Source organism: Leuciscus leuciscus, assembly GCF_965113295.1.
Source record: "Leuciscus leuciscus genome assembly, chromosome: 16".
NCBI lineage: Eukaryota > Metazoa > Chordata > Actinopteri > Cypriniformes > Leuciscidae > Leuciscus > Leuciscus leuciscus.
In genome coordinates this window covers 20492091-20517177 of record NC_138740.1, presented here as the reverse complement: position 1 = coordinate 20517177, position 25087 = coordinate 20492091, and the positions used below count along the sequence as shown (strand labels likewise).

Here is a 25087-nt window from a genome sequence, read left to right as displayed (position 1 = left end):
GTTCTCTTTTGAATGCATGCAAGCTTTTAACTTTCGCTTTTAAATTTGTGACCTTACTTTATGTATATAGGCATATAATTAGCGGGCATCAGGGAACAGCTATCAATATGCGGGGTATTAAATCGCTTTTGAATGCACGCTCACTTTTTACTTTCTTTCAAATTCATGTTCACGCGTAGGCTCATCTGTGTATAGGGAGAGGGGGTACTGACCACACATTTTAAGATAAGATATTTGTCAATGATGTTGCACACCAAATCCTCCGGCACCGTCTTGTCAGTCATCTCTCCTTACACTCGTCACAAGATAAGTGAAATCTGACTCCGACTCTGCAGATCGTGCTGTATATGGAGCAGAGCATCTGTTTTCCAACTGAACTAAATTATTTTTATTTCTATGAAAAAATTAAAAACGACAGTGTGGGCGGAGCCGCAGTGGGCAATTAATGTAATCGGTGTATGGCCGAACAAAGAGTAACGCCAGTAACAGTGACTTCCGCGGCAAGACTAGTACTTACAACCATGAAAAATAAGCTGGAAAACTGATGTACAATTGGTTTACATTTAAACACATTTTTAAAAAATTACTGACCCAACTTCACCCAAAAATTGCTTTATAAAGTAGTTATAACTCCAACCTACAACTACTATAAGTATATCCCACTGTTATTGTCATACATATAGTACACCCAGTCATCCACATATATAAAGTTGGATACATGCGTACATCCAACTTCATCCGCATACATAAGAGTATACTTTGTGTAAAGGGTGTTGATCATTCCATGAAACATTCCAATCAACCAATCAGATTTGAGGGACAAGTTTACAGTTTATGTCAAAAGTAGGCTTAAACCCAAAGGTTAGGTGCTTCTACATCAGTGTTATTCATCCATCATTTCCCTCTGATTTTATGGGTAGGGTTAAGTTTAGGGGTAGGAATACATTTTTTTGTTGCAGGATCAACTAAACATGTTGATCCAGGAACAAGTCTTACTTGGCAAACGTCAGTGACCTGTGTAAAGCAAAATAAACTATATAGCAAATCTCAACTGTTTGTTTGTTTATATATTGTCGCAAAATGTATACTGCAGGCTATATTATCATAATTTTCTTTAAAAATCTGCATTGAAAATGTGTATTCAGCAAAGCGCTATACAAATACATTTGACTTCAAGTAAAAAGCAGAACAAGGCAAATACACATCTAGGCTATACAGAATTTACACTGAATTCCCAACCACTGAAGTTGCAATGGAACAGAAAGTAAACTGGTGATTTAGCCTATATCTTCTCAAACACTAACACAAGAAATCATGACAACATATCAAAATAATATCTAGAATGAACTCGACATTTTAAAACAAGCCTCTTCTACTTGTAGTAAGGATGAAAACTATTAGTCAAGAGTGTTGTGTGGTTTCCTGTCTGTACAACAATAATAAAACAGCATTTTCTTAATACGTCGTTTTACAGTAAAAAATAAGCAGTTAAAGAGGTTTTTCCCAGTGCTGATAGTTAAACTAGAGAATCATAAGCTCCTGTAATTTATTCTTGCTAACCAGGCCAAGATCTGACATGACAATATAGTAATGAAAGAAAACTTCTTGTTATACAAAGTAAGTAATGTGTAAACGAACTAAACTTAACTAGTAAATGGGTCCATGTCTTTGAAAACAGATGGATTAGACTCACCTGGCCAGTGGAGTGGTCAATCATGGGTAACAGTGGTGTCCTCGTCGACATATTCTGAGGTTGAATTTGACAGTTTATTTTCTGAAACTGAACGTGTTCACAGCTCTCACAATTCAATCAAATGTGGCATCGGCACAGCACGATGAGAAGTGTCCAAAGTCCAACTTGAAAAGAGATCCTGAGCTCGGTGTGAGACCCCCAAACCAGCACTGATTAGTAAAAAAGTCCTGTCCTTAAGTCATAGTTTGTTTAATTTCGACAGGAAGACGAGTTTGACTGAAAACTTTCGACAAACCCTATCGGCGGGTGTCAGCATTGAATGTCAACTTCCTATGTGATTTTCTGAAATTAAACTAGTGAGTTTTCGTGGGAATTACAGCATTAAAACATAGTCAGATTAATTTGAACCCGTCAGCTAATGAAATACAACAATATTGTTCCCAGCACAAATGTGCAAAATCGAGTCCGAGGACTCACAAGTTTTATTAGGCCGGGTGGCAAAAGGGTCCTTAATGTATCCCTAACTATAAATGTTCGGCTGTATATTATTGTGCATCTGTAATGTCAAAACTTATGTCCTGTTTTTCGGAAAGACACATGGAAGTCCCACTTAGAACACACAAAAACTTTAGGGCAAGTTATTGAGCTGCTCCTTCCAGTTAGCCAACTCAGCAGCGCTCAGATCAGCGTTACTCCGAGCAATGATCCGTCATACAGGTGTCAACACGTCCATATCAAAACCAAATCAAACACTTGATATCGTCTCAATGTGACAAACTAACGATCCAAGCACAAAAACATCGCGGAGCTGCTCCTATACTGGCTCTCTGCGCCTCTGAAAATCACATCTAACCTGCTAACGCGCGTTAGCTGGCCGAGTGACTTCGAAAAAGTCGCTGATATTTTGACAGTATGATTGTAAGAATATGTCCTAACCGTGGCCCGGTTGTGAATGGGTGTAAATTGGTCGGTTCCAGTCCGTGGTACGCGACGAATTACATCTGTGAGCCGTGAAAAGCTGAGCAGTCGGGCGGTCACGACTGGTACCGCAGCAGCGCCCGGACGCCAGTGTTGTTTGCGTTCAAGAGAAATGTGAAACCAGCCTGTGGGTCGACTTCCTTTGCCTAACTCACACGGAGCTTTAAAATAAAAGTCTTTATGGTTTTAAAAATAAAGTATAATATGTATATTCGACAAGCAAAAAAACGTTTTTTTTTATTATAATAACGTTTTAGGACATAATCCTATATGTCAGTTGTTTTGTGTTAAGTTAATGAAAAAAAAAAAAACAGAAAAGAAACAAACTCTGAATTGAATTGTGTGTGTGTGTGTGTGTGTGTGTGTGTGTGTGTGTGTGTGTGTGTGTGTGTGTGTGTGTGTGTGTGTGTGTGTGTGTGTGTGTGTGTGTGTGTGTGTGTGTGTGTGGTCCTGTTAAACCCTACATTGTGGGGTCAAAATATAAAAAAGGGGTCAGGGTTGTGTTTAGGGGTAGGGGCAGGGTTAGGTGATGGAATATACAGTTTGTACAGCAAAAAAAATTGTATCAATGTCCCCATAAAACATGAAAAACCAACATTGTTAGAAATTATACTGAGGCAAGCAGTGGGGCCGAGAGCCTTGAGAACGGAGCGGGTCTCACAGAGAAGCACCTGAAGGATAAAAGGAGGAGTGGCTACAGTGAAGGACGAGAGAGGACCAGGCCTAGAATTGTCAGTTGCAGTTGTCCGTGAGGGGCTGCTGCTTTACTTTCATTTTGTTGTTTGTTTATTTTATGATTAAAGTTATGTTGAACGTCCCCTGGTTCCCGCCTCCTTCTTCCCTGAACATTGAACCTTGTTACAGATACGCTCACATAAAATGAAGACTCCAGATCAGTGACCATAAGCGGTTTTATTCTACATAGGATGGGTTCCTTCATGGTGGTTACCATGTTATCAATGAATAAATGTATCATGGATGACAAATACACCTGTGAATAGATTATTTTCTACTGTGTCATCCAGCGTTTGCATTTGTAATTCTGCACCAACAGTATATAACTGCCAGTATACATTTATATATCATATACAGTATACATTATATGAGGCAATGAAATGTAAACATAAAAATGAGTGCACCTTTAAAGTCGGCATGAATTGAAAATTGCGATAGTCTTTTCTTCACTATTGTGACGCATATCCCATTGAAACAGCTTCTCGAACAAGAAAAAATGTAGGACAAGACTTGATTTTGTCCATCATTGTTTGGATTGTTGTGGGGCAAGTTATTGTACTGTTGTGGTTTGCTATTGCTTCTAATGTGGAAGACAGTAAACACGTCATCACATCAGAGAAGAGATTTTACTGCAAGAGGAAGGGGAAGATATTTTGATTCAAGTTTACGAGGACACATGGACTTACCGGTCGGGACCACAGTACCTGGATCAATAATTTATCTGCCGATCTCAGATTCTTTACTGCCTGGTGCGGAATAATAAGATCTGACAGAAAGGAGGGCGCGAGACCATACAATTTTTTCAAAACTATTAATAGGGCTTGAAGTCAATCCAAAATCTGATAGGTATATTGAAGGGATGTTAGAATCAGGGTGATTCTGTCCCTCTTTCTCATACTGGTCAATTGTCTATCAGTGGCATTTTGAACCAGCTGCAATCAATTCACCAATGACTGAGACTGAGAGAGTCCTAAATACACCACATTACAATAGTCCAGTCTGGATGAAATAAAAGCATGGATGATCGTCTCCAAATCTCTAAATGAGAGCATAGGATTCATTTTAGCTAATAAGTAGTAGAAACTAGTTTTCACCACAGCACTAACTTGTTTTGCAAAATTCAACTCAGAGTCAAAAAATACACCCAGATTGTTTGTGCATGGGTGAACATCTCTGGAGAGTGGCCCCAAGTAGCTATAGAGATAAGTGGCGTAGAGCTAAGAGGGCCAAAAACAACATCATCAGTTTAATTGGAGTACATTCTTAGCCATCCAGCATTTTACATCATCGAGACACTTGAAACAGGACTTATCAAGTGGATGTAATGGGACACACAATTGAGTGTTGTCAGCATAACAGTGGTATGTGATCTCATATTTCCTGAAAATAGAGCCCAAAGGTAACATATACAGGGAAAATAAAACAGGACTCAGTATGGATCCTTGTGGGAGCCCGTATGATAGAGGAACTGAAGGTGATGAATGATTACCAATTTTAACTGAAACAGACCTATTGGAAAGATATGAATAGAACCAGAGTAAGACCATGCCGCTAAGCCCAACCTCATGCTGTAGACAATCTAAAAGAATACTGTGATGGATTGTATCAAAGGCGGCGGTTAGATCGAGCAGAATTAAAATAGCGGAGTTACCCGAATCCAAAGTGAGCAAAAGGTTATTTGTCACTTTAAGGAGGGCGGTTTCGGTGCTATGGCGAGTCCTAAACCCCGATTGAAATTTATCATGAAGATTATGATCATAGAATGCAGAGAGTTGAAGAAAGACAATCTTCTCCAACACTTTAGACAGAAAAGGTATTGTGGAGATGGGTCGAAAATTCAGAAATCAGACGGATCAAGACTTGGCTTCTTCAGAAATGGCCTAATCACTGTGTGCTTAAAGAAGGAAGGAATAACGCCAGTTCTCAATGAACTATTCATGATGACAGTCAAAACAGATGGGCCAATCACACCTTACACCTTTCTAAAAAGACGTGTCGGCATAATATCAGCTGGTGAGGTAGTCGGTTTCAATTTTGAAATGAACTCTATCAATTTATTAAAATCAATTGGATTCAAATTTGTTAACTGGACATTATTAGGGGCAGGGTTGGAAGAATTAGAAGCATGATAAGCACTAGGAATACAAGAATATAGAACCTCGTCTTATTCCTGAAAAAATCTAGAAATTTTATTCACAACTGGATGTGACTAGCATCTGGATGTGAAGAAGGCCTAAGGTTAACCACTTTATCAAAAGCATTAAGCAGTACTTTTGATTTATGTTAGCTGCTTTGACAGCGCATTGATAGGTAGACAGGCGGTTCTTGACAATCTTCAAGGAGACATAGCCTGTCTTTATCAAATTTCATATTTGCATATCAAGATCAGCATATCAATATCAAATGTATTTCTAGAACACTGTTCCAGTAGTGGGATTGAATGTGAGATTGAATAAGTGCACTCAATAATGTCCACAATGGTTTCGGACACCCAAATGGCTGTTCCTTCAAATAGTACCCTATTTAAAGTCTCTATGAAAAGTTTTTTGGATTTTAGTATAAATATGTTTGCCTTACTGTTATCTATAAGCTAGTGTTCTCCAAAACAATGACAAAATTCGCATTTAAAAGACCAAACCCATCGGTGAAAATGAAAATCAAGTTGAAATCGGGTTGACATCAGAATCCAACGTCAGATTGACGTCAATCTCCAACGTTGGACAGATGTTGTATTGTGGTTGAAAATGAAAATCGAGTTGACGTCAGAAAGCAACGTTAGTCAGGTTCTGACGTGAACCCGACTTTCATTTCCAACCAAAATCCAACGTCTGTCCGACGTTGGATGTTGACGTCAATCTAATGTCGGGTTCTGACATCAACCCGACTTTCATTTCCGACCATAATGCAACCTCTACAACCAAAATCATCCCATGGCTGGCGTTACAACTTTCTTCTAAAGGACCTTGATAGAAATGTAGTGGAGTAAAAAGTATTATATTTGTCTTTCAAATGTGGTGAAGTTAAAGTAAAAAGTTTCCAGAAAAAATTATACTCAAGCAAAGTACAGATATTCAAAAAGTGTACTGTACAGTACTCAAGTAAATGTACTTTGTTACTGTCCACCTCTGCAACAGAGTTTCTGATCATGCCCTTTCACTGGATAGTGAATGAAGTAATGAACACTTTGCTGCCATCTCTAGGCGTTTGGTGGGATCAAAAAAAAAAAGGTTTAAAGCAAAAATAATGCACTTTTTCAGTGTTAGTGAGGAACCATAACCATAATCTCAGTTGCATGTGATTCTGGGCCCAGGGCCCAAGCTCAACTTGCTTTTTGCCATTTTAAAATTTCAAACTTATTTAAAAATGCAATTTTCTTCATGACAAACTGGTTATCTTGTAAAAAAATTAAATAAAAATAAATAAATAAAAAAGGGAAAAAAAGAAGGAAAAGCATGTTTTGCTGCAGCTACGTTATTTGGGCAGCATTTCGTCACAATTTGTTTGTCATTGGTCTAGGATGATGTCATCTTCACAGAAACCCCGCCCCCCACATAGCGCGCTGTCTCATGCACACGCACAGTATACAGAAGCGCACATTGCATTGCGCTGGCGTACCCATTGTTATTGTGTTAATTGTCCATACTGATGAAGTCAAACGTGTTGAACAGTATGAGGATAAACTGCCTGCATGTCACATACTGATGGACATCACTGGATTTGTAAAGTGTAACCCGTACATTAAGGCAGACCATAGATAACCGCAGCTATGTAAATGCCTCGCGGCACTGGAGCGGTATTGTCGCGCGGAGAAACACAAGGATCTAATTTATCACAAATAATGACGATACAGCGGATGTACAGATTATAACGTAAGTCATTTCTCCTCCTCGTTTTATTTTTGAGGCCTTCAAATGCAATGATGTATCTCTGTGTTTCATGATAGCTTTAAAATAGCTACTTAATATTTTATTTTCAACAAAATGTCGCCTAGTGAGTAAGTGCGAGCTTTATTGCAGCTATAGTTTATATTAAAAATCCATTATAATAATACAAATAGTTAATATTTTGGAGCTTAAATAAACGCACCAAAAAATCTCCGCAAAACGCTCGAATTGTAATGCAAATAACCTACATTTGAAATATAATTGGCATAATTTCTCTAAGCACTTATATTGAAATTGTAGTGAAACTGAGCTTAAATGGCGAAGAGATTTGGGCTACAGTAAAAGCGCATCCGAAATGCCATCAGCATGGCCTAACAAGTGACAGTCAATACTCAATACAGTTGCAAATATGTAGCGGACGCTCTTGTTTTCTCTTTCATTGACTAGTTTAGGCCTAGATAACATTGTGTTGGTAATCATTCTTCTTTTTGTGAAACATCTATGTAAGCGTTTGTTCAGACGTCGCATTAAGCGCAATGCTTGGTCAGTTGTAGAAACATTAGAAACAAAGGCTCCTGATTACTGTGATCTCGCTTTCCAGTGAGAGTAACTGGAAATCCAGGAGCAGTGAACGCAATGACGTTTGACGATGCGCGAAATCATTCCACTGGATTTCACCTTCTTATCCTGTTAACCTTTTCCCACAATTTTTATAACGGCTTAAAACAATGCACTAATTTCATTAGGCAAAGAGTTGAGCAAGCCCATGCATCTGTCGCAGACTGTTGACTCCAGTAGTGAATGTAAAACATGCCTGGATATCCATGTTAATGTACCCCTGCAAATGTATGCTAAATACATTAATAAAGTGAATAGGCCTATATGGTATGAGTAGCCTAATGATTGGAATGCTTGTGTTGGCTATGTGGCCTTTAATTTGTTTGAAAAGGCTGGTTATGGCGTCACGAAATGACGACTTAGCTCATGAATCATAATTAGCCCAGGTTATGCACAAATAATTTTAAATGTCACAGTTTTGACAATAATCGTATATTTGACAAAACTTCAAAATTCTAATTCATTCACTCATTAGGCTACATATTGAATTGGAGAGTGATTATTCTATTTGACCAATTCAAATGACAAATTTAATTTAGTAACATACGTAACTCCTTCACTTACACTTTCTTGTCACACTATTTTGTAGGTCACTGGATATATGACCAGCAGATGAATATTGAATATAACTTGTTGATCGAGTGCTAACATTTCTGCATTCAGTATTAGGGGCTCTGTGATTTAATTCGCCTTAATATAGCTTTTAATGAAAAAATAAAAATAACTAATTCCATTACCTGTTTGTCATCATAAAACTGAAACTTCCTCTTACTCTATATCAGTATTACATCCCTGTCACATACGATTTTATAAAGTGGTGGGGACAAAATCAGCAATGGCCATGATGAGCTTTATTTTTTTTCTTTCTTGCTGTATGTCAGATGTACATGTTTTGTTTTCATGGTTCAGTTATCATTTTGCCCCAACATTACTGTATTTATACAACCACACACTGTTCTTTGTGGTGACATCAGTGAAACCTGATCATTGTTTGTAACTGTGTTGGTGCTCAGTCGGTACCTGAGCTCATCGATGCTGATGCTGTACATCTCTGACAGAAGCACATGCTGATGCCCAAGCGTGTGCTGCTGCACGTGATTCATTGCAACAACAAAAAAACTTACACATGTGGTTTGTGTGTGAAATACTGCTGATAAGGTGTTTAGTAGTGAGTTAAAGTGATTGGAGTGATGTTGACTTGCAATATGACAAATCTGGGTCAATGTAACCACCCACCCCCCTTCACCACCACAGGCTACAAAAGGCAAGACTGAAAAAAGCAAAGAGGATGAGGATACCATCACCAGGCTCTGTGCGTGAATGTATGCATGTGGAAATAAGAGCATGGTGTGCTGACTCTGTCCTCGGGTCACTCTCTGTGTGTGTGTGGCTGTTGTGTTGGGGTATATGTCTGAAGTGCTGTTGTGCATGCCTCCCTCCTACACGAGGTCAATCCAGCCATGTCACATCCTGTAACTGTCCTCTCTGTGCTGCTTTATATTCTCTTTTACACATACTCACACACACTTTTTTCATTCTCTCCTCTGTTTTCATCCTTTGGTACTTGATTCTTTAAGGAATAAAAATGAAAATTCTGTTATTATTTACTCATTCTCTTGTTGTTCCAAACCCATATTACTTAGTTTCTTTCCATGGAACACAAACATGAAGGCGATTTTCCATGTTCTTTTCCATGCAATAACTAGACTGTAGAAAGACTGAAGCTTTTTTTGCGTCATAAAGAATGCAGAACCATTATAAAAATTGTTAAAGGGTTAGTTCTCCCAAAAATAAAAATTCTGTCATCATTTACTCACCGTCATGTCATTCCAAACAAGACATTCGTTCATCTTCGAAACACAATTTAAGACATTTTTTATAAAATCTGAGAGCTTTCTGACGCTTGACGCTTGAAAAAGTTCTTAAAGACATCGTAAAAACTAATCGATATGAATTGAGAGGTAGTCTGAATTTTATGAAGAGACTCGATTGGTTTATATGATAAATAAAAGGAATTTAGGCATTTATTCACATATAAACATTGATCAGCAAACACAAATAGAAGCTCAACCGAACTGATGCGCGAGAACAAACCTCATCAGTTCTTGTGGAAGCTCTAACTTGCTGCGTAACATAAGAGAATGAACTTCATTGGTTCTCACATGTCAAGCAAACATGCTTGAGCTTCCGTTTACCTTAACTGATGCGTGCGTTGATGAATGTTTATGTGAACATGTGATAAATCATATGGATTAGTTTTATGATCTCTTGATTCACTTTTTGAAGCATAAAGTGGTAGTTGCATAGCTGTTAATGGAGGCACAGAAATCTCTCAGATTTCATAAAAAATATCTTAATTTGTGTTCCGTAGATGAACGAATGGCCAATGGGTTTGGATCGGCATAAAGGTTAATGATGACAGAATTTTCACTTTTGGGTGAACTAACTCTTTAATATAACTTGTACACTATATTCCAAGTCAAACTAAAAATTAAGTCATTATTCAGTCTTCATTTAGTGCAATTTCTTGAGCAAAACACATTTTCTTATTTTGTGCACCACTGAAGAAAGAAAGGTTTATGGGTTTGGAGGGTGAGTAAATGATGACTAAATGTTCATTAATAGCTTATCTATTCCTTTAACCTTCTCATTGTCTTTCCATTGACATTCCATAATGTCTAATACAAATTTTTCAAACTGTCATTATTTAGAATAATTAGCTGGTCTACTCTGCTCTGTGGAGGGGTGATTAGTGCAGCCATCAGATTATATCTCTATTATTAGACAAATTCTAACATTATTCCATTAACATTCCATTACAAATTATAACATTATTCCATTTACATTCCATTACATGTTTTACTATAACGGATGTCTTCAAGATAAACTCTTTAAATGCCTTATTAATCTCTAGCAAAACAATGACCTCTCTTTAACAGTCAAGTAGACAAAGTCGATATGTTGCAAGACAATGATGATAACCAAGAATATAAAATTTGACATCATTACAAAGCTACCCAATTTATACAATTCTTTACATGGTTTGCTTAGTGCTTGTAATGATTATTTTATGCCTTTGATAGATGTGAACCCCTGGCATTTATGTTAACAAAGGTAATGGGTCAGAAAGATTTTTCTGTTACATTAGGATTTGTCTTACTGACAAGTCTGTGATGTACCCTGTGTGCTGTTCTTTATTGTTTGACAGTGTTTAATTATAAGGAAGGTTGTGAATGACTAACAGAAGACTGTCTTCTGTGCTTACCTCATCACAATTGTTGATGTAATTCTGTGTGCTGTGACTAATATTACTGTATGCACAGTACTCACATAATGTATGTCGTCTATGTGCACATTTCTAATTTATTATTCATTTCTAATTACACAAGTACCAAAGTAAATGAGCACTGATTAATTTGCCTTTTTTCTCTCTGCTTCCTAACCACGCAGCTTTGCTCAGCCCCAGATGCCTCCGCTCCCTCTTGACGAGCGTATAGTGGTTATTCAGCGCCCCAAAAGTTTGGCATTGCGTGTGGCCTCCCCACCAGCCACATCACAGTCTTCCTCCCACCGCCCAGCCAATCACAACGAGCCCCCACCCCGCTTACCACAACCCCAACTCCAACCACCCCGTTCCTATCCAAGTTCCAACTACTTGTCTCTGGAATGCAATCGCAGGCAATCGTCCCATGTTCAGAGAGATAAAGGAGAACGAGGGGCTCCCTTTGAGGGCAGTGGTCACAATGCTAGCCATTGTCACAGCAATGGGATTGTAACTTTAGGTCCCAGACCTCACAAGCACACTCATACCATTGACATTAAAGTGTCTTTAGACCAAGGTGGAAGAGGAGGATCTTACATAGACAAAGGCCGCAGCAGTAGTCTTACCCGAAGTGGAAACATCAAGGGGAACAGGACTAAACGGGTGTCCCTGCACTTGGATTCAGGGCAAGGTGAAAGGAAATGCAAAGGAAAGTCTTCCGAGTCAGTGGAGAAGCACCAGAACCATCATCAGAGTCAAAACAGGACTCAGCACAGTATCCATCATCCAAACCAACTTACAGTCTCTCCTGGAGGGATCTTGGAATTTGTACCTGCCCAAAGACAGCAGTCAAAATCCAAGCCAACCAGAGAGAGAGATTTGTCATCAAAGTCTTGTCCTGCAACTGCCAGCTACTCATTGCACAGTGAGAGGGACGTATCATCTTTAGGAAACAAAGAAAACTCCAAACTGGGACCCGGCCACCAACTGCCCCAAGCCCACAGCCTATCCCGTCACCACAGTTCAACCCCATTACCCCATGCTGCCATCCTAAGCCCTCACTACCCTGCTGTTCCACCCTCACTCCCTTCCCGAGCCCCTTCCTCCTACCAGCAACCCCGTCCCTCACGCACTAGAGAACATCGTCCCCAAATTCTTCACGCTTTGCCTCTCTCTCCTACTTCCTCCCGAGGAGGCTTCCCCAGTCCTGACCACACATGTACTATTGACTTTTCCCACCCTTGTGGCTGTTGGAGGTTGGTGCGTTGTAGAAGAGGTAGAGGTAACTCTGCTGGCTACCACGGTCGTAGTACAAGCTCGTCCTCTTCGTTTTCCCACGCCCAAGGAACAAGTGCTGCCAACGGAGGTGGCGAAACCATGGGATTGAAGACTTTAGGAGGGTGTCTGTCTACTGCTTCCACCACCAACACCTCCTCTTCAAACAGCACTGTCTCTGACTGTCGAACAGGGCTGCTCAGACCTTTAGGTTGTGCATCCTGTTCTGGAGAAGCTGGAGGATTTGAGAGCCCTGCTGCTTTCCGTAAGAAGCTGGTTGGAGGTTGCTTACCCTGTACTCCCCTGTCCTCATCTGCACCTCTTCGAGCACTCCAGAGTTGTGTCAGTGGGTGCAATCCCAAAGCAAGCCAAACTGGCAGCTCCACATGCAGCTACTGCAGTAGTGACCCTATTGTAGTGACCTTTAACCCACACAGAGGGAATCCTCCCAACATGGGCCGTAATATTGGAGCACATACCATGGGAGGATACCAGCCTGATGATGACGATTACAGTGTACGCACAATCTGGCCCGAGGAGTTAGCAAAGAAGATGACTCGCTCTAAAACCCAACCTATCCACCATAATGCAGGGATTAGCATGGGCTCAGGAAGGACTTGCATGGGCCAAAACCAAAATAGTGGTAATGGCGGAAATCCTGTAATCCTTGACTGCCGAAACCTTATGGAGTTCACTCGCTCCCAGTTGACAGATCAGGCAGGACGACGCAGGCTCCAGCAAGGCAAGATGGCGGTTTTGGACTTTATTGGTTCAGGGAATAGTGGGGACCAGGGCAGAGATTCCCTCAAGAGGCTATGGAACAAAGGAGCAGATGCTTGCATGGGGGACGGCAATGGGTTTGATGACGAAGTGCTTCCACAATCCCCATCCCTACGATCTCCTTCTCCAAATTCCCCTCCATCCTTCTCTCCCCCACCCTCTGCTCCTAACACACTTATTAAGCCCAAACCCAAACAGAGAGAGAGGGAAGGTGGACACACCTTACCCTCTGCACAGTCGCTCCACTTGGTCCTCAACTCACTCAACAGAGAACAAGATGAGGAAAATGGACGAGGTAAAGATGCTAATCTGCAAGTACACAGCAGGTTGAGTGACATCTTTATAATGTGTTGTTAATGATTGACCACTCAGAGAGATGAGCACAATCTCTTCACATTGATAATTCCACTTGAATGTACTGACCTTGATTTCATTTTCTCATTTTCCATTAGGCTGTACGACTTTGTGCACTGATAGTATTCAAATTAAAATGATAGTTCAGTTAATCTGTGGGGTGCATAATCCTCGTTAGTTTAGCTTCAAAAGATCGCCAGAGTGACATAACCCATGATGCTTTTGTAATGTAACACAAGTTCAATCGAAATGTTTTTCTGATTAAACCCTTTCTAACTTTAAAACTTTTTCATAGATTTTAGAAGGTTTTATCCTCTCTTTTATGTCTTATTGAAAGTCAAAAATTAAGTTTTGTGAAAGAACTAAAGGATAATAGCCAATCTATGGGGTGGGGGGGGGGGGAGAGTGATGAGACTTCAAACAGGAAAGATAAGGAGGATGGATTTCTTCTTACATAAGAGCTTGATGACATTATACTCTGTGCCGTATTTAAATGACTGAAAATAATCTAAAAACATTAAAATCCTTTTCCAGCATACCAGCACACCTCTCTAAGATGATCACGTAGAGTAAATTATTTAACAATAGAAGAAAGCAAATGTAAGCAATAGTATTGTTTTGTTTTGTTTTTGCCAGTGCACCTTTCCCTCCCTCTTTCCTCCTCCCTCCCAGCGTCACTGTCTGAGGAGAGTGTGATGACCCCAGATGTGGAGAATGCTGTGATCAGCCCCATCCTCCCTTTCCTTTTTCTGGGTAACGAGAGAGATGCAGAGGATTTGAATCTACTGCTTCGTCTCAACATTGGTTTCGTGGTCAATGTCACAACTCATCTTCCCCTCTACCACCTGGACACAGGCTTGGTGCGTTACAAAAGGCTCCCTGCTACTGACAACAGCAAGCAGAACCTGCGACAGTACTTTGAAGAGGTTTTTGAGTTTATCGGTAAGAGAACTTGTCAACTCTTTTATAATTTAAACATTTACAGACCCTATGAAATGGCTTGTCAAATGCAGTTTTCTGTTCAGTTTTCTGACTTTCTTATTGAAGCAGGAGGTGTGACCGGGATTGTCCCTTTCTTTTTTAAATAGCCTTATACCCTTTAGCGAAGAACTGCAGGTGGTATTACAGTGTCAGGACATTCTGTCATTCTGGACCAATCTGTGTAGTGCAGGATGAGTCCTCCATATTTTTGGTTTGTGTTGTTTTTGATGTGTCATACTTTCTTTTTTTTTTTTTTTCAGAGGAAGCGCACCAGTGTGGGCGGGGCGTTCTTGTGCACTGCCAAGCAGGCGTGTCCCGCTCAGCGACTATTGTCATTGCTTACCTAATGAAGCACACCCTCATGACCATGACTGATGCCTATAAGTATGTGCGGGGTCGGCGACCAATAGTCTCCCCCAACCTCAACTTCATGGGCCAGCTGCTAGAGTTTGAGAGAGACCTCAACTCTGGGGTAACACCTCGCATCCTCACCCCCAAACTGAGTGGCCTGGAAACACAAGTTTAAAAGGGTGGACCAAGAAAGAAAAAATAAAACAAGAGGGGAGAAGAAGATAAATAGAAGATGGAATTAATGAAGAGAAATTACTGGATAGAAAATGAGGGTATGATTAAAGCTGTTTAACAAAAGCAAATAGTTGAGATGATATAAATAACCAGAAGATGCAAGCAGTTTAAAGGAAATAGAGAAAAAGAGTTTTTGGTCTGTTTTAATTGAAGTACCTCCGCTCTTTTAAATATAAATAGCACTTATATTGTTTGGAAAATTGATATTTGACCTACCCACCCTGATACTCTGTTAATGATGTGCCAAGTTTTAATTCAAAATAACTTAATTCACTTCAATTATTATTGTATTACTACTATCAAGTTTGGTTAAATACAAAAGTTATATAAGATTATTTGGGGGAAAACAAATGCAATCAATGTACTCTATGGCTGTCAAGCACAGAGACTGTGAGATGTGTTGAGACTCTCAGAACTGTGACGTGCATCACATTCGAGACCCAAGAGCTGTAGCAAACTTCAAACTCCTTTCCCACTGTGCACAGAACTTTTCTAGACAGATTATTTTTGATTTGGGAGCTCATTTGAAAGTGCTTTTTTGGGTTACATTTGCGTTAGCTGCATGCCAACTATTTATAAATTTCTCCACTGACATGAAGATTCATTTTGCCTTTGATATTTTTTCGATACTGCTATTTTTGTTACTTGATTTTACTTCTTGAATCCTTCATCTTAGTGTCTTTGTGTGGGAGGTGTGCAATAGAGACTGATGTTGATGTGGAAGTGGAACTGATTTAATTTATTTTTCGCTCTGACATTGTTTCACTAATGGACATTTTTCATGGGACATGAACTAGCCACTATAATGGCAGATAAAATCCAAAAATCATATTTTTTCTATTTCTTGCTTATGATATTGGACAGAGGGCAGTTTGTATAAAGCACTGTGTAATGAAAAAAAAACATGTTAAAAGCAAAAGTGCACAATAGACCATACAATAGTTTTTTTAATTATCTTTTTTATTTAACTGACTAGTTATTTAACTTTGTGCAGGCAGTGCAACGGCTTAAATTTACACATTTAATTAGATTTTTGTGCTTTCTATGTCTTATTGCTGTCTTTTTTGTGCTGCAAATGGTGTTTTGAAATTATGAGGAGAAAGATCATGTTGAATCGAACGCAAAACCTATTTTACATTTTTACTAAGGGATATCTACACTGTTGATCACTGTGCAAAATTACTGTGACTGGATTGGGCCAAGTCATCATAATGAATCTCTCTCTTCAGTATGGTTTGAATTTGCATTTCAGAATTGCACATCAAGGTGACAAGTAGATATTTTTTAGTTTATGCAAAATCAGCAAAGTACCACGACGATAGTGTGCAGATGTAGCTAAAACTGTGCTTTCTGTCATTTGGTATTCAGTTCAAGGCATAAGAAAAATGAACACCCTTATCCTTTAATGTCGGCACTATTTTTAAACACCCTGCCTAATTTGAACATGATCAGATTTTAGTGCTCTCAGGACTGTAGGCAAACAATCTGGTTTTGTATTACGTACCATAAAGGAAACCAGAGCCCCTTCCTCCATTTGAATTCTTCCTTCATTTCCCTACCTTCGTTTTTCTTTCTCTATGTTCTCTTAGAGACTATGCATTGTTATTGGAATACATTCTGTGGAAAATACTTGGTTCACTCAGTTCACTGTGAAACACATTCTTCTTCCTGCATGCTGTCAAGTTTTCAGCCTTGGTCCCTGAAGCCTATTCTCATCAGTCTTGACAAGCGATGAGTTTGTCTGCCATTTCTGAGCTCTTATCTGCCTCACTGAGCCATTGGGCCTTCACACACCACTGCTGTGTCTCCATTAATTTACTCTGCCCAGCAGTGCATGACAAAGTATACTATTTTGCATTTCAGTTCAAATATGCTCCAGTTCAAAACCCCCTATAGTACCTACAGTAAAGACATGTATAGGTGTCTTCTTATAGGTACAAGACCACAGAAATGCCCCCAAAATCTGTCTGATCCACCTAAAGCCGGGTGCACACTGTACGATTTATAATAGTCCTTTCTGACTGTTGCTTGTTAGACTGTATGAATATGATTCCAGCTGTAAGCCATGTCACACAGTAGGATCTCAGCTGTCATTAATGTCAAACTGTACGGCAGTCAAGACGTGTTAAAACGGACGCACACAAAAAGACTCGTCCAGAGTTTTACATCATCAATCCGTGACACGTTCAGTGACATGAGCTGCATTTACATGTGGGATAGAAATGGTGACTAGAAAACAATCTCTAGTGTTAGTATTGATCATGGCTTTTCTTAAAAACCAGAAGAAACGAAGATGTGTTTGTGGAGCAAGTGGTGGTTGTTTGTTGTCCTCACTAATTGCGTCATGAGGTTCTGCGCTCCTATTGGTTTTTTATTATTTGCCACACTGCATGACTGCACCTTAAAACTTCTGACACTGCCTGATTTTTGTAAGATTTGATCGCAATGGCTGTCAGCGAACATTTGAAACTAGCGATCAGAGGAATATTTTAGGATTCAGAAAATTTGACTCAGCTGGCCAAATCATGCCTAAAATCATACAGTCTGAACCCGGCTTAAGATGGCTGTTATGAACGACCAGTGCCATTGCTTTGTTATTTTAGAGTCAGCTGCTGCTTGTATTTGTCACACCGTGACTAGCTGACTGTTTTATTCTGTCTCTTTCTGCTGACAGTGCTTTTGTCTGACACTGTAGCTTGATTATGCCCAGAGGAAACGATTAGGTAAGCAACACCTAATAAACAGGTGTCAGTTAGTTGACAGAGTGCTGATAAATCAGACAAATTCTAATCTAAAAGGCTGGATTAGGCAAAATTTTTCATTTAAGAATCGGTATCCCTTTAGTTCCTGAGTTTGAATTTGGTTTGAATTGACCACATGACACTGCATATTGAAATGACATGGAGGAATTCAACACAGAAATTTAACACACAGTTTACAATACATGCCCTGGCGAAATTAACTTGTGACTATTTTCATTGCTAAACAGATCCTTTGGTATCTGGCATCAGGTATCTTCTTCTTCCATTATTTCTTGTAACATTTAATTTACCATTTCAAAAAACTGCCAGATCCCCCCACCCCATCCCCCATCCCCCATCCCTCATCCCTGCATGAGTAAATGTATAAAGTGTATTATAGGCGAAAAAGTAATGCCAGGGATGCCTTTTGGTACAATAACCGTCTTCCGAGTCAATGTAGCACCTATCAATGGAAAGAAAATTAAGCACTTGGAAGTCTTGTAAATGTTTTGTTTTGGATTTGTTTTGCTCTGTGTTATATCTGTTTGCGCAAAAGTGTATGTGTGTGTGGACACAAGAAGTGAATCTGTGTGTGTTTGCTGTGTGCTAGACATGTTGAGACACGAGAGTAATGTGAGTTCAACCTTCCTCCATTTCTATCAAGAATCCCAACCTCAGGCCTGTCAAATGTCCATTGGCACAACTCAAGCTTCGCTGTTAGCTTGCATTTGTCAATGCCATGAGCCACTGCTGTATGCCTTCTTTAACCTAGATTTGCTCTTCCAGACATTGGGGGAAATTTTACCTCTTTGTACATTCAATCATACCTTTCACTGTAGAAACAAATACCAGAATCACCTGGCAACACTGAATGAATAGCGCTGGACATCATAGATTGGGTGAATTGCTGTTGGCTGTCCACATCTTGAGAATCTCAGTGTACGAAAGCTGAATTTGTTTATAAAATGTGTGCAAAGCGTTGAAACTGGATACTATATATGACCAGTGTTTCCTGTGTTGAATAATCTTATATACAATATATGGTTTGCACATAGAAATGAACTAAATGTAAAGTTTTGTGTAAAATTAGTTTGGACATGTTGTAAATTTGTGAATTGATTCTTTCTGTGACTTTATTCATGTATGTAATGCTTTTTTTAATTTTAATTATTATTATTACTATGGTTATTATTATCTAATTTTTGTGCCAAATATTGACATGAAAGTTGGCTTTGAAGGTTGGCATCTTTAATATTGACAAAAAGAAGTGCCCTCTAGGATAAAACAAGTTTGAACTGCTCAGTCTTACCTTGTTCCCCGGCGATATGATGTTGTCATACTCTGTTACTGTAACTTTACACTTTACCTGCAGATTTTCTTACCTAAACTAAACTGCTAAATTGCTCATTGAAGATGTTATATTTTCACATGTTCATTTTTGTTTGATCATGGCAATTTTATCAGTGACTCTTTGGATAGAGGTTTATAGAGATCCCTCAAGGGTTGAACTTTGATGTACTTTGAATGCATGTTGCTCCAAACTGACCTTCCAGTCTTCTCTCCCCTTCCTACTGACTCAGCCGTTCTCCCCTGTGAGAATTCAGTGCCCGCGCTGCTTCAGAGAGAAGACGGACATGGCAGCCTGTGTTGGATTGACCATATACTTGTGTGTACTTCAGTTTATCACTGACAAATGATGGGGCTTCATCCTTTTTCCTGTTTAAAATTTTACTGTGAGAGACTGTGATACTGTTGTGAAGCAAAAACGATTAAAAGTGTTAGACTGATCCTTGCCGGTAATGACTATGAGAATAACATACCTCTAAAAAAAATATAAAAAGATCGGCTTGTTATAGAATTATTCATCGATATGATGTTCTTGCAAAGCTAAAATGATTTGTCGAATAAATTTTTTTACAACAAATTGGCTATACTGCAGTGTTTCTTTTTTTATATTGCTTGTGACACGAAACAAATGTGGTATCTTGTTGCATTAGTCAAACACTCCCATAAGCCCACCCTAACCAGGATCAGTTCATTCAGAACCAGGGATGTTGGTTTGGAAATTATTGGTTGTTAGTCAATGAGCTGTCAGATTACCATTGACAAATCAGCAGTGTAGCCCACCAGTTACATAATTGTTAGCAGCTGTGTTGTGCGACTGCGCTGTGATTTGGCACCCCAAGGGCTTGGATCAATAGTCAGCATGGTCTAATACAGGACACCTATCATATCAAAGTGAAACCTAGGTGCTGCTCTCTCCGGGAGAGACCTCTCTGGACTCGGTTTGCATTGGCTTTTCGGCGGCGTCCTTGTCGCAGTCTAATCTACTCCTCCTATAGGGATCCCTCCTGTGACCGCCTACTTGCAGGCCACTTCAGCGTTAACGTCAAGATGATAGAACAAAGCTGAAATGGTAGTGTGCCTGAGAGGGATGAGGAAAGAAACTGGGGCAAAGGCTTTTAGAGTGTGTGTGGAATCGTGTGCACATGTGAGAGGCCAGCATAAGAATGCTCAAGGCAACGCTGCTGATCCGTGTCCCCAAAATCCCCATGTAATATTGGTGAAACTTGATGACTCAATTGTGTAGCCTGGTCTTGAGGGCATGAAAGTAGAGTAATAAAATAAGTGCAAGTTCTCTTCTCTATAATAATTAGACGATGATAACTGTACAACAGCTAGCTCCAGTTGAATTTGATTGGCTGAGGGTTGTTCCAAGAGTGTTTAAATAGGCCAGACACATACTTAACACAAGTAAGCAAGCATTTGTGAGTGCTTGACCAGTGCACCAACACATTTTGGAATGCAACGGTGTCGCTAGAATCTAAAGCAAGGCCATACAATCCAAAAGACAGACTACTAGTCTATTCATCAGTGGTGGAGACTTTTCAGTGAATCTTTCTGCAGGTTAGGCTACATAGTTAATTCAGTAGGTGAATAAGTCATTGATTCAAATGATTTGTTCAAAAACATTGATTCTTTCAGAAACTAAAGTGATTGTGACTGAATTCGGAATAGCTTGTTACTACTCTCAATATTTCTCCCATATCATTGGCACAGAGTATGCTATTTTGAATTCAGCCGGTCTTTGAGTGAGTCAGTGAATCGTTCATTAAGGGAATCGTTCAAATCACTGATTGATTCAGGAACAAACACCCCTAATGTGTGTTGCACAGGGATGCAAAATTGTATATTCTGCTTTGTTTGAAACTATTTTCGTTGGAGGAGTAAAAACAGACAAGTAAATAGCAAGCAATATTGTGTCACTCAGCATTGACTTCCTGTTTATTGAACAGTTCTATAAAATCAAAATCCCAATTCCAATCGTGTTGTTGTTTTGCTGCAGGTAATCACATAATTACCTCCACATAATCACAGTCATGCTGATATTCAGGCCAACAGCTATCTCTCATGTGATATTTCTCAAATCTATATTCTTTGCTTTGCTTGCAAAAATGACTTAATCATTCTTACGTAATGATACATTTGAATATCTCCGATAAGGAAGAATTCAGTCTTTGTGATTCAAGGCACGTTTCACTAAAGCTCCCTGGAGTCAACAAACATGCTGCCCAGCAACACTTTTTTTTTTTAGGTGTAGACTATAGGAAGCATCACTGATCAAGCAAGAACACATTGTAAGCTCAACATTTCTGCTGAAACTGACAGGTAATATCTCAGTCCAGGCGTTTTACAAATTTCAGAAGGCCTGTGGGTATAAAGCAGGGATTATGCAAAAAGGCTTTACATGTAACATTGGTGGGTGTGGCTTATCTGCCACCTCAAATCATCTGTGACATGCAAATGTTGTCATTTAGTATCTGCACCTGTGAAGACATTGAGAGGCAATCCTACTCTATGGTTTAATTTCAACACCCCACCACCAGAACCAGGATATAATGTTTGCACAAGAAAAGGCCAATTTAATATTTACACATTCCTGACGCTATACACAACCAGCATGGAAAGACACCGGGGACCTCTGAGGACCTGTCAAGAAAGAATGGGAACTGCATGGGGAGAAAATTCTAGATAACTGACAGACGTTTACTACAACCATCAGAGAAACTGAACCTCTAATCTGAAGGTATTGTGAATGACTTCTCTACAGTATTACAGAGGATTTTTGTAAGATAATAAATTATCTTTCAGTTATCTCACAGTTGTCACTTCAGCTAAAAAGGTATAAAATGTGTTTTTTAAATTTAATTAATGTTATGTATTATTACTAATGCATTGAGTACATTTATCATACACTCATACATACAAGTATGTCTGAAATATTATGAAATCCCAAATGTTGTGGGAAATAGTTTTCCCTGTAGAAATATTTTCCTGGTAAAAGAAAAGAAAAAGAAAACATGGAAAAAAATGGATTTTTTTTTGCCATCCCAGATTAGTGTACTTCAGTTGCCCAAGGGAAGATAAATTAAATAGTGCTGTAAGCAAGGCTTTCCATATGCAGAGTAAATGTTGTGGTCTTAAAGTACATGATATAAATATCGTGGGCGGTAGGATGCTATGGATGTTGCCTAGTCAGGCGCACATAACGAGTCTCACGAGGAAAAAACCATGGAGATGGATTTCTTCAGAGACTTCCTCCTAGTGGCAGAAGCGCTAGTATTTTGCTCTAATAAAAACAGCTTGGCCTGTCAGAGCTTTCTCATCTGTAATTCACTGAAATTTGATGGGGTGTATTAAATATCCATTTACACTACTTCTCAATGTTTTCCATTCTCTTCCAGTCCATGGCACGCTCCAGGTGTAATGGAAAGATCCTATGTCTGTGTCTCTTACCTTGTGTGATGGTAAGTCACCTGTTGATCTACATCATGGTGTCCGTATTTGTGGCCGTCTCCTACTCCCCTCCTCTACCGCAGCTGCCCCTCCATTTCATTGCCACCGGAGCCTCTGTAAACTCGGGAGCTCTTGCATCCCATCCAGTTCAGCCCTTCTGGAATCTCAGACTAGAGGACGGGGCACTGTGGAACCGCCTCCAGCACATTTGGGACAGAGAACACAACCCCATATTGAGAGGTAACTGCACAAGGTACAAATGTCCAAGCCTTGATGCAATACAACCCCAAGATATGGGAAAAACTGGTGCTTGTGAACAAGACAAGACTTGGGCGTCTCACCTGCCCGATTTTAACACCCTTCCTGAACAAATGAAGGATTTTGTCCTGTCCATGCACTGTAGGCGTTATGCTATCCTTGTGGATCAACCTAACCTGTTTTTCGGGCAGGACTCTGAAACGCTGTTCCTTCTGATGGCGATTAAGTCACAAGTTGGAAACTTTGAGAACAGACAGGCCATACGAGAGACATGGGGAAGGAGCGGCCGGATCCAAGGGGACGGCAGAGGAAGAGGCTGGTTCATACGCACTGTCTTCTTGCTTGCGAGGCAGGACACAGATACAGGGCCTCATCCGGACCTGAGTGCCCTATTGAAGTTGGAGAGCAGCACCCATAAGGACATCCTGCAGTGGGATTTCAAAGACACTTTCTTCAACCTCACCCTGAAGGATGTCCTCTTCTGGGACTGGTTTTCACAACACTGTCCTCATGTCCATTTCATTTTCAAGGGAGATGATGATGTGTTCGTTAGGACTAAGGCTCTGCTGGACTACTTAGACCATGTTAGAGTACAAAAAACACTTCAAAATAAAACGAAAGGATGGGACGATTTCATTGTAGGGGATGTTATTGCCAATGCCTGGCCCAATCGGCAGCCTTTTACTAAATATTATATACCCGAAAGCTTCTATAAGGGAACATATCCCGCGTATGCAGGAGGTGGAGGGGTGGTTTACTCTGGTGCTTTGGCCATGCGTCTGCAGGAGGTCTCACGTTGGGTCAGCTTGTTTCCCATTGACGATGTTTACTTAGGAATGTGCCTTCACAGGCTCGGCGTATCCCCCACTCATCATTCGGGTTTCCTCACCTTCGACCTTCCAGAGGATCTGCGGGAAAAGCCGTGTGCATATCATAATGTTCTCCTAGTGCATAAACGCACCCCAAAAGAAATGATAACTCTGTGGAAAGAGCTGCTGGTTCCTCCACAGGAGTGCTAGTGTAAAGCAGGGCAGCTTGTTCATGAATTCAAATGAAGGTAAATGATGCAGCTGGGACCCAGACTTCAGAGTTATTTTCGTTTTCACCACAAGGTATTTTCAATTGGGTGTGTTAATTTGCATAAAAAGGCCCTTGTTTTTCTCTGATGTTGGGCTGTGTGTGCAGTGGTCATTATGAGAAGGTCAAATTAGGATGGCAAGACAGCAGACAAGCTAAAAAATGGCATTGGAAGTCACAATGGCTGACTTCACAAGAGAAGGTTCTTGTGGAACGGCTCTTGTTTTATGGGAATAAGAATGAATATAGTGGACAATTAAGGAGTCTCTTGTTATTTTTTTATTTTTAAGATTAGAAGTTTGTGGCCCAATTAGGATCTCATAATGGAGCAAATCAAAAACTGTCATGAACATAATTCCGCTTTGTATTTAATTAAAAAGCTATGGAACTGCTTTACTATTTTATTTGAAATGTTTCAGAGGTTTGTTTAGAACGTTTTTAGACAATTTTTTTACACTCGTTATCTATATTTTTTGCTCTGTTTGAGTTTTTCATAATATATGTCATTTTGCTTTGTTTTGCAAGAATTGCCAATGTGGAAATGGAGTATCTGGACTCCATTTTGGAGAGGCAAAATGATCTGGATGCCTGAACACCCTACAGACATTGTCATATGGTTTAGGCCTTGTGGGCCCAATTATAGCCTGGTGTTGTTGGAGGCATACTGAATTACAACAACAAAACATAATAATGGGAAATAATTAATGACAATAATTAATAATGAGCAATGTATTATTTGTTTGATTGGTCATAGAATTTAGGCCTACTTTAATAATAAAGTATACTTTAAATGTTTGTGCATTGATCCGATTCATGTAATTGAATGGTTAAGAGCATTTTTTGATCTCAGAATTTCATTGTTTGTTTCATTTATTATTATAATCTCTGTGTTTTCATTTGCCTTGAATGGCTCACTGTCAATTTATGTTTATTTTTAATAGTGGAAATGGCCCTCTTCATTTTTGCTTGATCAGAAAGTCACCTTCATCCTCCAAATGTTTGTTAGTAATAATGCCAAAAGAAGCTTGTATATTCTTACTCAAGTAAAGACAGACATTGAAGTAAAAGA

At 39.6% G+C, this 25087-nt stretch overlaps 3 protein-coding genes across 15 annotated transcripts in view; 2 read left to right on the top strand and 1 right to left on the bottom strand.

Annotated features, from left to right (window-relative positions):
• The window catches only part of mark2a (MAP/microtubule affinity-regulating kinase 2a), a 34740-nt gene extending 31958 nt beyond the window's left edge, over positions 1-2782 (bottom strand). For 8 of the 11 annotated variants that reach the window (XM_082141062.1, XM_082141067.1, XM_082141069.1 and 5 more), the window contains exon 1: positions 1694-2782. In XM_082141062.1, the coding sequence (XP_081997188.1) occupies positions 1694-1744 (51 nt within the window). In that variant the 5' untranslated portion in view covers positions 1745-2782. The remainder of the gene's footprint in view (positions 1-1693) is intronic. The other 3 variants (XM_082141064.1, XM_082141065.1, XM_082141066.1) reach the window with 1 other exon arrangement.
• A 4197-nt stretch (positions 2783-6979) lies between these two features.
• LOC309476847 (uncharacterized protein) lies at positions 6980-19799 on the top strand. 3 transcript variants are annotated; one of them, XM_082139982.1, is made up of 5 exons: positions 6980-7275; positions 9163-9220; positions 11359-13520; positions 14216-14521; positions 14821-19799. In XM_082139982.1, the coding sequence occupies exons 3-5, from the start codon at positions 11375-11377 to the stop codon at positions 15084-15086; spliced, it is 2718 nt and encodes a 905-aa protein (XP_081996108.1). In that variant the 5' UTR covers positions 6980-7275; positions 9163-9220; positions 11359-11374; the 3' UTR covers positions 15087-19799. The 3 variants fall into 3 exon arrangements, with proteins under 3 accessions (XP_081996108.1, XP_081996107.1, XP_081996106.1); XM_082139981.1 differs by having other exon boundaries at positions 9163-10500; XM_082139980.1 differs by lacking the exon at positions 9163-9220.
• Positions 19800-21678: 1879 nt separating this feature from the next.
• Positions 21679-24769, top strand: LOC309477301 (N-acetyllactosaminide beta-1,3-N-acetylglucosaminyltransferase 2). Its single transcript, XM_082140508.1, has 2 exons — positions 21679-21973; positions 22632-24769. The coding sequence occupies exon 2, from the start codon at positions 22635-22637 to the stop codon at positions 23958-23960; it is 1326 nt and encodes a 441-aa protein (XP_081996634.1). The 5' UTR covers positions 21679-21973; positions 22632-22634; the 3' UTR covers positions 23961-24769.
• The last annotated feature ends 318 nt before the right edge of the window (positions 24770-25087 follow it).

Coding starts and splice junctions, on each gene's coding strand:
- LOC309476847 (XM_082139980.1), top strand. CDS start 11,375: ATGCCTCCGCTCCCTCTTGACGAGCGTATAGTGGTTATTCAGCGCCCC. Junction 13,521..14,215: donor AGATGAGGAAAATGGACGAG/GTAAAGATGCTA, acceptor TGTTTTTGCCAG/TGCACCTTTCCCTCCCTCTT. Junction 14,522..14,820: donor AGAGGTTTTTGAGTTTATCG/GTAAGAGAACTT, acceptor TTTTTTTTTCAG/AGGAAGCGCACCAGTGTGGG.
- LOC309477301 (XM_082140508.1), top strand. CDS start 22,635: ATGGCACGCTCCAGGTGTAATGGAAAGATCCTATGTCTGTGTCTCTTA.